Below are 16,310 nucleotides of genomic sequence, written 5' to 3'. Positions count from 1 at the left end.
CCTCAAACCCAGTTCCTGGCCTTCTCCCCGTAAGCTTTGATGCCATGTCCAATCAAGAACCTATTAATACCTGCCTTAAGTACACAGAACAACCTGGCTACCACAGCTGCACGTGGCAACAAATTCCACAAATTCACTACCCTTTGGCTAAAGAAATTCTTTGCTTCTCTGTTTTGAAAGGGTGCTCCTCTATCCTGAGACTGTGCCTTCTTGACCTAGACTCTCCCACCATGGGGATCATCCTTTCTGCATCTACTCTGTCTAAGCCGTTCCCCCCCCCCAACCAATCCTTCTGAATTCCAGTGAGTTAGATCCAGAGCTATTAAACGTTCCTCCTATGATAACCCTCTTCACTCCTGGAATCATCCTTGTGAACCTCCTCTGGACCCTCTCCAATGCCAGCAGATCTTTTCTAAGATGTTCACAATACTCAAGGTGAGGTCTCACCAGTGCCTTATAAAGCCTCAGCATCACATCCTTCCTCTTGTATTCTAGACCTATTGAAATGAATGTTAACATGATATTTGCCTTCCTCACCATCGACTCAGCCTGCAAGTTAACCATTAGGCTGTTCTGCACAAGGACTCCCAAGTCCCTTTGCATCCCAAATTTTTGGATTTTCTTACTGTTTAGAAAATAGTCTTCACATGTATTTCTACTACCAAAGTGCATGATTGTGCATTTTCCAACATTGTATTTTGTTTGCCACTTGCTTACCCATTCTTCAAATCTGTCTAAGTCCTTCTGTATCCCACCTGTTCCTGCCCCTCAACCAATCTTTGTCATCTGCAAACTTGGCAACAAAGCCATTCCATCATCTAAATCATTTATATACAGCATAAAAAGAAGTGGTCTCAACATTGACCCCTGTAGAACACCACAAGTCACTGACAGCCAACCAGAAAAGGATCCATTTATTCCCACTCGCTGCCTCCTACCAATCAGCCGATGCTCTAACCATGTTTTAACTTTCCTGTAATACTATGAGCACTTAACTTGGCAAGCAGCCTCATGTGTGGCACCTTGTCAAAGGCCTTCTGAAAGTCCAAATATACAACATCCATTGCATCCCCTTTATCTATCCTACTTGTAATCTCTTCAAAGAATTCCAACAGGTCCGTCAGGCAGGATTTTCCCTGAAGGAAACCATGCTGATTTTGTACTATCTTGTTCTGTGTCACCATGTACTCCCATCACCTCACCTCATCTTTTCACATGTAGAGTCCTCTGCTGCCAGAAGTCAGTCTCATGAACTATTGCGTTCCTCTGAATAGGGAGACCAAAACTAATCTTGAAGGTACAAATATAATCTCTCCATAAACTTGTGTAGTTACGACAGTAGTTACAACATGCTCTAACATCTTTGCAATAAAGTTACCAGTATATTCCCTCTAATTTGCTGTACCTACATATTAATTTTCTGTATTTGTATACCAGGCCGTTTTTTTGTATTCCTTTCAAGTATTCTACCAAATCGTAAAATTTCACCACATTATACTGCATCTATCATTTTCTTTAGCTTAAGGTGCCGTTATATATCTGCCCTATCCTTGTGGTATATGTTCTCAACTGGTCTGATATTCTAGATCTTTTGATCCCTTCATCTAAAGCATTGTTTCAGCATATACATATCTAAGGCCTAACTTAAGATCTTTAATAGCACTTGGAAGTTACAATCCAGCCACCCATTAATAACCCACTTACTTCTACTGTTTGCTCACCAGTCTTCATTCCAAGATTATAGTTCCAGTTCTTACAATCCCTAATATTGTTTAACACCATCCTTTGATTTTTGCTTTCCTGCCCTGCTAATACACATTCAAAAACCTAACTATATTTTCAAAAAGGCTTTCCTCTTAATACAAACCAAATGGACTTCATCTCCTTGCCATTTTCTAGTTTAGGTAGCTTTTGATGAATCTAGTCAGGCCCATATTGAGTTCCTCGTTGCTCATTTGTATTACCAAATGCTATTTAACATTTTATTTAAATTGCTCATTGTAGTAACTATTTAGAAACAGTAATCAGCCATTCATCCCTTGACCCTACTGTATTATTTGATCATATCATGAAGAATCAGTACCTTGGTTGCATTTATCTGTCTTCATTCCATCCCCTTAATGTTCTTGCCAAGTAAAATTCTTATCAGTAATTGAAAAGTTAAAAACTGCAGGTGCTGGTAAGGTTTATGGAAGATAATCAACTGAATCATTAAGTCCCTTTTGGTCCCACAAATGCCACCTGTCCTAAGTTTTCAGTATTTTCTATTTTTAAAACTGCTATCTGTCTCGGTTCAAGCTTTTTTATTGATATGGTATCTTTTTGAGAAAAGATAATTCTAAATTTACACACTCCCATTCCTATGGAAAAGGAGCTTACCCACATCACCACAAAATGGCCAGGCTCTAATATTAAACTCATTATCCCTTCTGGACTCTATATCTACCAAATCAAATCCTTAAATTATTTTACGAGCCCTAAGATGACTAAGTCTTGATCTTGTATTTAATGCCTAATTCAGGTAGCATTTTCATTGAATGTGTAGGAAAGGTCAAGGTTGATAAATTCTTGATCAGTAAGGGTGTCGAAGGTTACAGGAGAAGGCAGGAGTTTGAGGGGGATAATAAATCAGCCATGATGGAATGGTAGAGCAGACTCATGGGCTGAATGGCCTAATTCTGCTCCTATGTCTTATGACTAATGACACCAAATACTGACTTGTAGTATAAATCTGGAGATAGTAAGGTTAAGAATTACTGATGTATTGTCATTACACAGGATATAAAGAAGTGTCTAATTTCTCGTGTCATATTGGTCAGTTGAACTTTGGTTTTTGTTTTTTTATTCATTTAGAGATACAGCCTGGTAACGGGCCCTTACGGCCCAATGAGCCTGTGGTACCCAATTACATCCAAGTGGCCAATTAACCCAGAGCACCCGGGAGAAACCCACAAGGTGTGGGGAGTTTGTACATATACCTCACAGACAGTGGCGGGAATTGAACCCTGGTCGCTGGCACTGTAAAGCGTTGCACTAATTACTTGGCTACCGTGCCACACCAAAGATTAAATAAGTAAGTTAGATTTAAGAATATAACTTACAAAACTTTTATGTACTAGAACAGATCAGAGGTTATGTACCCCCAGTTTCAAACTGGGAGAATGCTGATCTGCTTACCACTCAACTGATTGAATGTGATGTAACAATGCTCTCAAATTCAGCCAGAGTATTTTGCTTGCTTGTTCATGCAGAATAACAATGGTTACCACAATAAAGAAAGTCATCTGGCCAATTGAAACCTTAGTGGCTCAATGCAAGAGCAAAGCTGCTAGTACCAGTCTCTCGGACAATGGAAAAGATTCTGCTTCAGATAATTAGCAAGCTTCCCTTTGAGTGCTGCAGTTGATTATAGTCCTGATACCATCCCAGAAATGCCTTTCAACCTTTTTTCCCCTTTTTGATTTTCTTGCCATTGCAAAGACATTAGATGTTTTCCTTCACTTTTAGCAACTTGTTAACATGTTTGTTTCCTATCACTCTGCTGTGCAACATGTTAATGTAAAAATACCCTGCCTCTGACTTTAGAAGCTATGTTAACATCAGACTCTTAATCTTCACTTGGAACCTGTGTTGTTGGAGTTTTTGGCACTTGAATCTCTTAATCATTGCTGTGTTCAGTTTAATTTTTGGAAGAACTTAAGAATTCTGTTTGATCCAGTTGCTTAAAGTTTGTGGACATGAATCAGAGCATTGTGACATTATTATAGAATAATATATGTCAAAATTTAAGAACATAAGCGTGAAGAATAAGCAATGAATCCAAAGCACCTATTCAACCAGCAAATAAAAGTTAGGGCACCATGAATTTCCAACCAAACCATGGAAGATTCTGTGTCCTTTCAAGTCCCAATTTAAAGATTAAGTAATGAGTTGTGATCAACATTATAAGTTGAGATAGTTCCCTTATCGCTGCAGTTCATTACTTATTGATTTATCCACTGTTATTAATTATATATTTTAGTCAAACTTTCAGTGCTGATATGAAAGAAATCTCAATAGCTCCCAGGCCATATGGTGTATTGCATATTTGATTGGTACATCAGCAGATCATTCAGCTCCTCAAGCCTCTTCCTTTATTCAGTAAGTCAGAGTTAATCCATACTTTGGCTCCCTTCATCCATTAACATCTTCCTTTGACGAAAGTTTGACTTTTGGAGTACTTGCAAATTAACCTACCATGCAATTTCTGGATTTATGTAGACTAAGTGCTGTTTGGTTATATATAGATCACATTTATGGTAGATAAATAAAATGATCATATTTTAAACTACCATTTTGGGTTTTGTGCAGTGTACCCTTCTTGGAGTTTAAAGCAATAATGTATGTGACTTGCAGCTACATTGACATAGTCATAGTCATAGTCATACTCTATTGATCCCAGGGGGAAATTGGTTTTCATTACAGTTGCACCATAAATAATAAATAGTCATAGAACCATAAATAGTTAAATAGTAATATGTAAATTATGCCAGTAAATTATGAAATAAGTCCAGGACCAGCCTATCGGCATAGGGTGTCTGACCCTCCAAGAGAGGAGTTGTAAAGTTTGATGGCCACAGGCAGGAATGACATCCTATGACGCTCTGTGCTGCATCTTGGAGGAATGAGTCTCTGGCTGAATGTACTCCTGTGCCCACCCAGTACATTATGTAGTGGATGGGAGATATTGACCAAGATGGCATGCAACTTAGACAGCATCCTCTTTTCAGACACCACCGTGAGAGAGTCCAGTTCCATCCCCACAACGTCACTGGCCTTACGAATACGTTTGTTGATTCTGTTGGTGTCTGCTATCCTCAGCCTGCTGCCTCAGCACACAACAGCAAACATGATAGCACTGGCCACCACAGACTCGTAGAACATCCTCAGCATCATCCGGCAGATGTTAAAGGACCTCAGTCTCCTTAGGAAGTAGAGACAGCTCTGACCCTTCTTGTAGACAGCCTCAGTGTTCTTAGACCAGTCCAGTTTATTGTCAATTCGTATCCCCAGGTATTTGTAATCCTCCACCATGTCCACACTGACCCCCTGGATGGAAACAGGGGTCACCGGTACCTTAGCTCTCCTCAGGTCTACCACCAGCTCCTTAGTCTTTTTCACATTAAGCTGCAGATAATTCTGCTCACACCATGTGACAAAGTTTCCTACAGTAGCCCTGTACTCAACCTTATCTCCCTTGCTGATGCATCCAACTATGGCAGAGTCATCCGAAAACTTCTGAAGATGACAAGACTCTGTGCAGTAGTTGAAATCCGAGGTGTAAATGGTGAAGAGAAAGGGAGACAAGACAGTCCCCTGTGGAGTCCCAGTGCTGCTGATCACTCTGTCGGACACACAGTGTTGCAGGCACACGTATTGTGGTCTACCAGTCAGGTAATGAAGAATCCATGACACCAGGGGAGCATCCACCTGCATCGCTGTCAGCTTCTCCCCCAGCAGAGCAGGGCGGATGGTGTTGAACGCACTGGAGAAGTCAAAAAACATGACCCTCACAGTGCTTGCTGGCTTGTCCAGGTGGGCGTAGACACGGTTCAGCAGGTAGACGATGGCATCCTCAACTCCTAGTCGGGGCTGGTAGGCAAACTGGAGGGGATCTAAGTGTGGCTTGACCATAGGCAGGAGCAGCTCCAGAACAAGTCTGTCCAGGGTCTTCATGATGTGGGAGGTCAATGCCACCGGTCTGTAGTCATTGAGGCCACTGGGGCACTGCATCTTCGCACAGGGACAAGGCAGGACGTTTTCCACAGTACAGGAACCCTCCGGAGCCTCAGGCTCAGGTTGAAGACATGGTGAAGTACTGTACATAGCTGAGGGTCACAGGCTTTGAGCACCCTGGTACTGACACCATACAGTCCTGCAGCCTTGCTTGGGTTGAGATGTTTCAGCTGTGTTCTCACCTGTTCAGCTGTGAAGTCCACTGTGGTGGTTTTGTGTGGGGGAGGGGTATAGTCATGAGAGCAGGGTGGGGGACTGTGAGGAGGCATAGGAGGGGAGAGTGGAACATGTGTTGATTGGGGGCCGATAACAGATGGCTCATGTGGGGGATGGGCAGGGGTCACAATGTCAAATCTGTTAAAGAACAGGTTAAGTTCGTTGGCCCTGTCCACACTGCCCTCAGCTCCTCTGTTGCTAGTTTGCCGGAACCCAGTGATGGTCCTCATCCCCCTCCAGACCTCTCTCATGTTGTTCTGCTGGAGTTTCCACTCAAGCTTCCTCCTGTACCTGTCTTTAGCCTCCCTGATCCTGGCTTTCAGGTCCCTCTGTATTGCCCTCAGCTCCTCCCTGTTTCCATCTCTGATGTGTACAAGGAGTATACTGGTTGCATTCTTGCCTCTAGAATATAAAACTCTTAACTCTATGGTATGCCCCAAAGCTCAGTAAAGGTTAAATAAATTCAAGCTATCTTGTTTTAAGTCTGATACTGTTCTGTCTCGCATTGATTAATTGCTGGATTGGCCACTCTTCCCCAGTCAAGGCATTCCATCTCAAGTATGATGAGATGCGCCTGGATCCAAATGTTCAGAAGTGGGATGTGACTGTTCTGGAACTCAGCCACCACAAGCGCCACCTTGACAGAGCTGTATTGCTACGTTTCTGGGAGACTTTGGACAGGTAAATGCCAAACAAATTATATTTGTCATGTTGGACATGCTCATTCGTGAAAATGAGTCTATCATAATTTGATTGAAACTCATCTTCAGCCCTCGTCCTCTTCCTCCACTCACCTTGTCCTTCACCACCTCGCCCTCTCCTCCCCCACTTGGTCCCTCCTCACTTGTTCTTCCCCACCACCCCCTCACTTGCTGTTTCCCTTCCCCTCCACTCACTCTTCTCCTAATTCTGCTGGACAAGATCTATCTTCACTCGGATAGTTAAGACCTGATCAGGAAAAGTCAGCATTGTTTTTTCTGCGTGAGGTTACGTGCAGTGAATTTTTTGGAGTCTTTCAAAGAGGTAACTAAGGTGACAGATGAATATAGGGCAGTGCATATAGTCCTTCTGGACTTTGGAGCCTCTGACAGGGTCCCATATGATAGGCTGATCTGAAAGATGAGGTTGCTCAGGTTTCAGGGAAAGTTACAATGTGGATTTAGAGTTATCTTGATGATAAGAAGCAGAGGGTGATGGTTGACAGTAAGTTTTCTGACTGAAGGCTTATTTATTTAATTGATTTAGCTGTAAATCTACATGTCATGATCAGCGAGTTTGCTGATGATACTTAGAGGGTCTTGTTGATAGTGAAGCAAGGTGCAATGAATTGCAAAGAAATTTTGATCTCTTAGGGGAATCGGCTGAGGAATGGCTTAGTTAAGTGTGAGATGATGCATTTTGGACATAGGGCATTTTGGACCTACAGTATATAGTGAATAGCAGGGCACTAATGAGTGTTGTGGAACAGAGGGATCTGGGACTACAAGTGCACAGTTCACTGGAAGTAGATAGGATGGTAAAGGAGGCTGTTAATATTCTGGCCTTTATCAGGCAGGGCATTAAGTTTAGGAGTAGGAACATTATGTGAAGGTTATATAAGTTGTTGGTGAGGTCACACTTAAGAGTATTGTGTACAGATTTGATCAACCTGTTACTGGAAAGACATCATGAAGGTGAAACATTTTTGAGGATGATGCCAGGACCAGAAAGTTTCAGATAATATGCAGAGGTTGACCACACTGGATCATTATTCCTTGGAGTGCAGGAGAATGAGGGATTTCGTAGAGGTTTATAAATTCATGAGATGTATAACTTAGGTGGATGGTTATGGTCTTTTCCCCAGGTTTGGGGAATCCAAAACTAGAGGACACAGATATAAGAGGGGAGAGCCTTGAGAGTTAACTTCTTTACACAGAAGATAGTGAGTACCTGGAATAGGCTGCCAGAGGAAGTAGTGGAGGCAGATACAATTGCAACATTTAAAGGGCATTTGATTAGATCCATGGAGGGAAGGGTTTGGAGGGTTATTAGCCAAACACGGGCAACTAGGACTAGCAGGGAAGATGCTGTGGTCTGCATAACTGGTAGCCGTAAGGCTGCTGTACTATAGTAATATACTCTGCTATATTACTCTAAGAAGCACCCTGCCGATCTCTGCCCCACCCACCCTCCCTCCCATCGCCCTCTGGCCCACTCCCATTCCCCTCTCTGGTCTGTGCAACCCCCACTTTCTATCCTCTCATCTCCTTCTTGTTGTTCTACCCTCCCACTCTCACTTCTGCCTTTCTCCAAGCCCTCAGCTCTCCTTCCTCTCTCCATCTTCTCCCTCTGCCTGTCTTCCTCCTTCTCCCGCACCACCTCTCACACTCCCGGCATCCCCCTCTCTCTACAATGTTATCTCTCTCCCTCGCTCACTCTTCTCCCCAGCCTTTCCACTTCTGCACTCTTCCTCGCACTTCCTCCTCCCTTTCTCACTCAGTCCTCCCCTTCTCTCTCCCTCCCACTTGCTCTATGTATCACTTCCTCTTTTTCAACATTCCCCCCAGGTTCTTTAAAGTGGTGCTGCCACAGGCAATGATTCCGTGTAGCTTGCACACTGTATGTACTACCTGGCCTACATTGGTTCCCCTGCTACTTTTTTGTTGATTTTGGTACCATTTTCCTTATTGACTGATCCATACATGGCATTTGCTTTTCTCAACCTCTGTACTGTATTTACAGCATTTGAAACATCTAGACTTGCGTGGATCCCTAATTAATGTAACATCGGCAGTTTTGTTTTCAGTTCCCTGAACTGTTGATACTCTCCCCTTAATTTCCAACAATTACTTCATGGATCAACTTCTGACAATCTGCTCTATTATTTCCTTGAAATTGAACATTAGATTTAATTTGCAAAAGTGGAAACAACATTGAAGCATTTTAGTATGTTAAAGATGCTATAAATAAATGCTGTTGCATTAATAAGTGACTGGTCAGCCCTTCCTCATCACATATCTGGCACAGTAGATAAGAAAATGCAGATTAAATTATCGATCAAGTGAAAGCCTCCTTAATCTCCAACTCCTTAATCATTGAAGCACTTACTTTCTGCTGGTGTATCAGCCTAATATCCAAGCCACTGACTGCTTTTTAAACTTACTACCTTCAAATGAATTAACTTGATAGATTGCCAAAAAGGTTCTACATTTTTTTAGTTCTATTACTGGGCCTTGGAAAAAGAAAGAAAATCAGTTCTAAGAATTAATTTGAGAGCAACCACTTGTATATAATATTAAATGTAGAGTAAGCAGTGACAGTTCAGTAGCTGGAGATACAATCACTCTGACAAATTAACTGTTAAGAATAGGCAATTCTGCCTTGGCTCAGTAGCTTCATGTACTTCAACACTACATACATTAGCAGCACAGTACCAATATCAGTTCCATCGCAGTATAGTGCAACAAATCTACTGATAGCTAGCAAGACACTTTGCCAGATGATAATACATCTTTTACTCTTTTTAATTTTAATTGACCTAGTTTCTTTCTAAAAAGAAAATTCAATAGAAAAATTGTATAGAACCTTTTTGGAAATCTGTCAAGTTTATTCATTTCCTAAGAGTAGAAGCAATTGGTACATGATTTATAGGTCCCTCATAAATGGCAAAACCATGAAAAGTCCTCCGTACAGAAGTTCTTTAGCTGGAGCCTCTTTTTGTGATAGCTTTCAAAGAAAATGTTTACTTTGTGTGGGTGTGGAGCAGAGGTTCCCAACCTTTTTTATGCCATGGATCCTTACCATTAACTGAGGGGTCCTCGGACCCAGTTTGGGAACCCCTGGTGTAGAGGGTTGAGGGGGGCAACTTGAGCAACAGGTGAATTAAGGAGCTCAACACTTTCTCAAAATCAATGTAAGTAGAATGTTGCAAAGATGGCAAGAAGCAAAGAATTGAATATTCCCAGTGGTACAATCTTTACTTTGCTATTCAGATTTTCATGGAAAACATTGTTGAAATGGGTTTTTTTTTTTGCTCGATTGGATATTCTAGCAGTGTGTGTACTCTATGAAGCACAAAAATCCTAGAATACTTCTGGCATGTTGGCAAAGTTCCTGGGTATTGAACAAGCAGAGAATGTAAATCTTTGAACTGTATTTGTTTTCAAAATTCTGTCTTTTTTCCTTTTTGCCATGCTAAAAGTGTTAGCTTTCACATTGCAATTAATTTGCATCTCAAAATGAAACTAAATTAGCCCCAATATACTGATGGATAGATACATGAAGTCATAGAGCTTCACACCATGGAATCAGAATCTTCTGCCCAGCTCATCCATGTCATTCAAGTTGCCACACTGAATCCCATTTGTTTGTGTTTGGCCAGTATTCCATGTTCCCCTAAATATTTTAAGCATTAAGAATGTATGCAAAATGAACTCACTTCTATTTCTTGTTAACCATTTAATAGTATACAAAAGGATCTTAATATGTATATGATCTTAAAAATAAGAGTTTATTGTTGTTTCTGATGCGTACCTTAAGCTGTGATCTTATTCTGATGGTTGTGGTTGTTAAGTGCTGCGTTTCTGACTGGACCTAAAATGACTGACAGGCTGATTGTTTTAAAAAAAAATTTTTGGTAGTCATTATAGCTACTTTTGCCCTAAAAATTAAAATGGATTGCAAGAAATGGAACATTATGTGTTTACTGTGTACCCATTATAACTAAAATGTTCAAATGCTCATTGACATACTGGATTCATTCTCCTTCATTCTGTGAAATTCATTTCAGAGTAACGTATAATTATTCTGATGTAATAAAAAGGAAAGTGACAGCATTTGATCCAAAAACAGATTCTTTGGTAGTGTTTCCCAAGCTATTGACTACCAGCCAGGTGGAGGTGTGGAGTGTCCATGGCACTCTGCATATCCTAATTAGTACCATGAAGAGATTCTTAGTTCCTTTAACAAGAATAACCAGGACTGGTTTGATGAGATTGACTATAAATTCAAAAGGTAATTGATTGCCACTGTAAGGCACTGCTGGAGTGAGAACTTCATTTCTCAAGGATAAAGAAATAGCTCTACAGGGCATCTGAAAGCAGAACTCCAGCAAAAAAAAACCTGCCTTGACATGAGCACCCAGCAGCTGGGAGGACTCAGAATGGCTGCTCACAGAAGTTTTTGTTTTATGATGCTTAAAATCTCATTGAACAAATCGAATATTATTGCTGACTGCTGGGAATTGCAGGTACATGACTGGAAGGAATGTTTTGGGCTGATAGAGGAAACCATGAGTAAATGCATTGGAAGCACACAGAAACTCAGCAGAAGTAGTTTCGTGCTCCACCCATCCTGTCAGTCTGTCAGGTGTCTCTTACCCTTGTGTGGACAAGTCTGTAGTTCCCACAGGCTTCATCAGTCATCTCAGAACTCATAAAACAGGAGCTGATGCAAAACATCCTCAATTCTAAGGAACTGCCCAAGAAGCTGTTCATATAGTTGGATTATCAAGTTCTCATATCTTGAATGAAGTCAAATGAATATCATTTTTTTTGTCTTAATTCATTTTTGCCCACATTCATTACAGAGATTCAATACTAGTTCTTATGGCTATTATTTTGTGCACCTGTTGTAATTAGAATTCATGAACTGAGTTTTATGAGCCAAGAGTTGATGCATTTGTGGAGAATACCTTCCTATTATCTCATCTTCATTTCTAAAGTTAGAATTCATTGAGATATACAGCAGGTGTGGAGGACATTTAGTAAGCAAGGCATTGTCCAAATTCAGCCCTTCCTCCTAACTGTAAACCATTCAGCTCGTACTTCCAGGAATGTCAATATGTAGAGAAGTACAATGCACCCTTTTAATCTAAAGGTTGTGCACATTTTTTGAGGCACCAACAAAATACATTTTGTCAGAAATGAATTACATAACTTGTTTAATCTATAAATTAGTATTAATGCTATGCAGCAAGGAATTGTAATCTGAATAATATTTGTTGTGTGACAATGTTTCTTTTTTTTTATTAACATAATAGGTACATGGTGAAGCACAAATCCCACCTGAGATTCTAAATTATCTGAAGGTCTCTGATTGCTGCCATTCATTTCTGAGAGGTTGGAGGAGTTCTACAAAAGACTCATCTGTCTTGGGACTAAACTGTTTCATTGGCTTGTCTACGCTTCTCAAGAACAGTGGCGTTACAGTATGGGTCAATCCGAATTGATCATATACAATACTTGTTGGATTTTTTTATTGCATTGGAGAATTGGTCTGCAAAAATTAGGCAAAGAATTGTGCTTATACTACCAGTTTTCCAATGGTAGATTGTCTTCTAGTCTGAAAAATCAAATTTGTATTTTATTCTATAGTGTTTATTTTTCAGACAGCACTTTTTTTTAAACATTACCCAATCCTTTTTTTTCCCACCTCAGTCTTTTAAAGATGATTGTTGAGTGCAAACTGCAAATTCTATATCATCACTCTTGTGGGGTGGGAATTTCTTCAAACAGTTCTTCTCAGGTAGTATAAGAGGTAAGACAGCCATAGATGACATAGGTTGACTTATATTTTGTTTGTGGAAAATATTACTACAAAATTATACATGTAAGAACAACTCTCTTGGGCTACGATGGATGTTGAACAATCATTTGGTTATTGTCAAGAATTTAGGCAAAAGAATAAAGACATAAAAGAGATCCGTTATTACTTTTATGGAGCGATTAATTGAAAGTCCTGAGCTATAGAGGATCGTCTAAAAAGATTAGTAATAGTGGTCTAACTTTGAAACCTATCATCTGTACCTGGCATTCCAAGCACAAATGTGAAAACCTGATAGTGTATTTCAAGTTATGTATTACAAATTTCTCAGAAGTCCATCTAGTGCAGACATAGAAATGATTAAAAATCCAGTTGTGCTGCTTGCTGACGTGAGATAAATATATTACATAAAGTATCATTTTGTTACTGTTTTCATTGCACTTCCATCAGTGTATTGAAAGGGTTCACATTTATTTCCCTCTTTAAGAAAAGGCAAGGGATTTTTTCTTTGGGCAGAACCATCATTCATTCAACCTCTGAAATACAAGGAATACTTGTAGGGAGCTGAGGACAGTGAACATTTTTTTAAAATTAATGTCTACATAGTGCATTCAGAATTTGATTTTATAAGGTATGGCTCATTGTGATTCATGACAGGAGTAATGCTGATGCAATGTATTTATTGAAATAGTGATCATAAATAATAAAACACAGCTGATAAGAGTATCCATTGGCTGAGTTGGAAAATTACCTAAGGGTATTGTAAAATACTCTTTGGTGATAAAATCACAGCTCAAGGGAGAGCCAAATATGCAACTTCTTTCCAAATAAAATTTAGTAGCCTATGATTTGAAAAATAACATTTTGGTATAGTATCTGATTTTAGCATCAGTACCTATTTAAAGCTTTTTATAATGGTGCAGGTACAAAACCATTTGGCTTCTTTGTGCCACACCCAGGATTACCTTTCTCATTAGCTTGTTGGACAGGGAATTAGTTCTACCCAACAACATGCCTTACAGCAAGAAGGAATCCTGCTGCTGTAAGGCATTGAAACCCAATCAAATAGATGGATTTTTGGTTTTAACCACTGGATAATCTGAAATAAAGTGTCAATAGTACTGAAACTTGAGGGGAAAATCACCAGTTGCAAAAGATATTTATTTGGTATGAATGATATGCTCTAGAATTTGAAACAGCTTTGATGTATTGAGTAATTGTGAAATTGTTCATTGTCAAATGCCAATCGCAGTTCAGTTCAGTGAACAATAAGCCTGAATAGCCATTGTCAATATGCTGTCTTTTTAGTGGTGCTGAATGTTACACTGCTCTTACCTATTACTGACTATGTAATAGACCAAAAATATATCCCACCTACACAGGTTCAATGAAAAATCCAGTTTATATCCAAACCATTGTTTTTCAAAGATTGTTTAAATCACGTATTAAAATGTTCCATTTTATTAAAGTTTGAACACAGCTGTTGCAAGGTAAAAGCAAATTAAATTTAAAAAGGAGTTGAATGACGGCGTTCACTTCAGCATTAAATTGCCAACTATAATGTCCTCATTTTAGCCCCTGTTAATGCCTTATTGTTTGGGGGAGCAATAGCACAGATGTCACAAGGAAACAGGTGCAAAGTTAGTTTTTTGTAAAATTGTCGACCAAGTATTATAAGCTTGGGGGAAAATGTCACACTGCTGTTGGGGTGATATGAGTGCTGTGTTCAACCCTGCAGAATAAATAGGTTGATACTTCTTAGCATCGCTAGTTATGATCATTTTCACTTATTTTCCTAATTCACTTCCTATTTCATCATAAAAGTTTTCCAATTTTCCAATTTAAAAATTAGAAAAGTTGACAAATTTAATTGCATACTTTGTTATTTGACGTTAATGTTACTTTCAGATTGCAAAAATAATGTATTGCACCTTAAAACATACATATGAATTAAAGGTGATCAGATATTCACTGTATTTATCAATAATCATTGCACCATCTAAACCTATGTAACTATTATTTACTTAGTATAATAAGGATTGTTCTGCCTTTCTGTAAATTGTCCATCAGAAAAAAAAATGCTGTTTTAATTATTTAATATACCAGCTGTAATAGTTCTGTTAAATTAACCTCTTTGGATTTTATTAATGTTTGCAATATTAATTTGTTTTCTTTCAACTGTCTCATGCAGTAGTTAAATTAATGTGAATGGGCTATAACAGCAGATAGTGAAGTGACAGGTCCTGTTCATTGTGGCATATTGTCTCCTTTTTCTAGTTTTTAAATTCAGAAACTTTGTATCTATCTCTGCCTTTTTGGTTTGTACTGAGAGATACACAACTAAAGGCTCTTGTTTTCACAAGGTTTTTTTGTACCAAGTGATACATGTAGATAGCACCCAACACTATCTTTTTAATCAGAAATGCATAAATCTACCATTTTAAAGTGGTTTTGGTGCAATTTTCTAACTGAAACAATTTTAGCAGTTACTTTATTGCAGTTGGTGTGTGATGAAGTCATACTTGTGCTATTGTAGCTCAGCACAAATTAAAAATGACCAAAAATAGAATCAGTGCACATGCGCTATCTCTCTCACTCTCTCTCTCCTCTCTCTCCTTCTCTCTCTCTCTCTCTCTCTCTCTCTCTCACTCTCCCACTCACTCAAGTACTCTCTCACGCACTTGCCCTCTCACTTGCACTCACGCTCTCATTCATACACTCTTACGCTCTTCCTCTCCTGTCATTCATGCATTTACATGCTCTTCCTGTCCTCTCACTCATGCACTCACTCTCCCTCTTTCTCTTACACACTATTTGGGGAAGAGAAAGGGTTTAAAAGAAATGGATTTTTATTATATAATAAATAAAATGGTGAAAAAAACTTGTTTTTTTTATTTTGTATTTAACTTGTGTCATTTCACTTGTAATGTCTTAATTATTTTGTAGCAAATTGGTGTTTAACTCTAGACTTCGGTATTTAAACATGTGAATATTTTTATCTAATCACACATTGTACTCTTTTGCATTAATATATATTACAGCAACTTTAACGTAAACACACATTTACAGTTGGTCTTTATGTTATGAGCATGTGATATGGCAGAATGATTTATGGATACTGCCGAGTGGCTCTAAGTGGGGTACAAGGAGACCAATATTCTTGAAGGCAATTACGCTAGAGCTGTTGGGGATAGTTAAGACTATTTCTTGGCCTTCAGAAGACGGGGCATTTGGTATACAGCATGTAGAGAGACTGTGAGGAAAGATAGGCTGTTCTTAGGGCAAAATTGCAGTTTATGGGATGAGTTAAGGTGTGTATTTTAATGCATGAAATATCAGAGTATCTGGAAGAAGGGTGATGAGCATGGGTCAGTACATGGAACTGTGACATTGTGCCGTTACAGAAATTTGATTGTCACGAAGGCAGACGTAGCTGCTGGATGTTACAAGATTTAGAGGGAGGTAAATGAGGTAGGTGGGGGGGGGAGTCCCATTGCTAATCAGGGATAGTATCCCAGCTGCAGAAAGGGAGGATGCCAGGGAGAGATTGTCTACTGAGTCAGTGTGTGTGAAAGTCAGAAACAGGAAGGAAGCAATCACTCTATTGGGACTATTCTATAGGATCCCCTTTCACAAACAGCAACAGAAACACAGGAACAGATTGAGAGGCAAATTTTGGAAAGATGCAAAAATGTTGCCATGGGTGTTTTCAACTTGCCTAATATTGATTGGCACCTCTCTAGCATAAAAGGTGTATAAGAGGTGGAATTTGTTAGGTATGTCCAAGGAAGATTCCT

The 16,310-nt window shown here is 39.4% G+C and overlaps 1 protein-coding gene across 2 annotated transcripts in view; it reads left to right on the top strand.

Moving 5' to 3' along the window:
- cdc73 (cell division cycle 73, Paf1/RNA polymerase II complex component, homolog (S. cerevisiae)) overlaps positions 1–15,224 on the top strand; it is a 329,568-nt gene extending 314,344 nt beyond the window's left edge. The window contains exons 16-17 of one of the 2 annotated variants that reach the window (XM_072274186.1): positions 6,531–6,672; positions 12,011–15,224. In XM_072274186.1, the coding sequence (XP_072130287.1) occupies positions 6,531–6,672; positions 12,011–12,047 (179 nt within the window). In that variant the 3' untranslated portion in view covers positions 12,048–15,224. Of the gene's footprint in view, positions 1–2,853; positions 5,981–6,530; positions 6,673–12,010 lie in introns of those variants that run through there. The other variant, XM_072274187.1, reaches the window with a different exon arrangement.
- The last annotated feature ends 1,086 nt before the right edge of the window (positions 15,225–16,310 follow it).

This window comes from Mobula birostris, chromosome 12, assembly GCF_030028105.1.
Source record: "Mobula birostris isolate sMobBir1 chromosome 12, sMobBir1.hap1, whole genome shotgun sequence".
NCBI classification, from domain to species: Eukaryota; Metazoa; Chordata; class Chondrichthyes; order Myliobatiformes; family Myliobatidae; genus Mobula; species Mobula birostris.
This window is presented reverse-complemented; position numbering and strand designations above follow the sequence as displayed.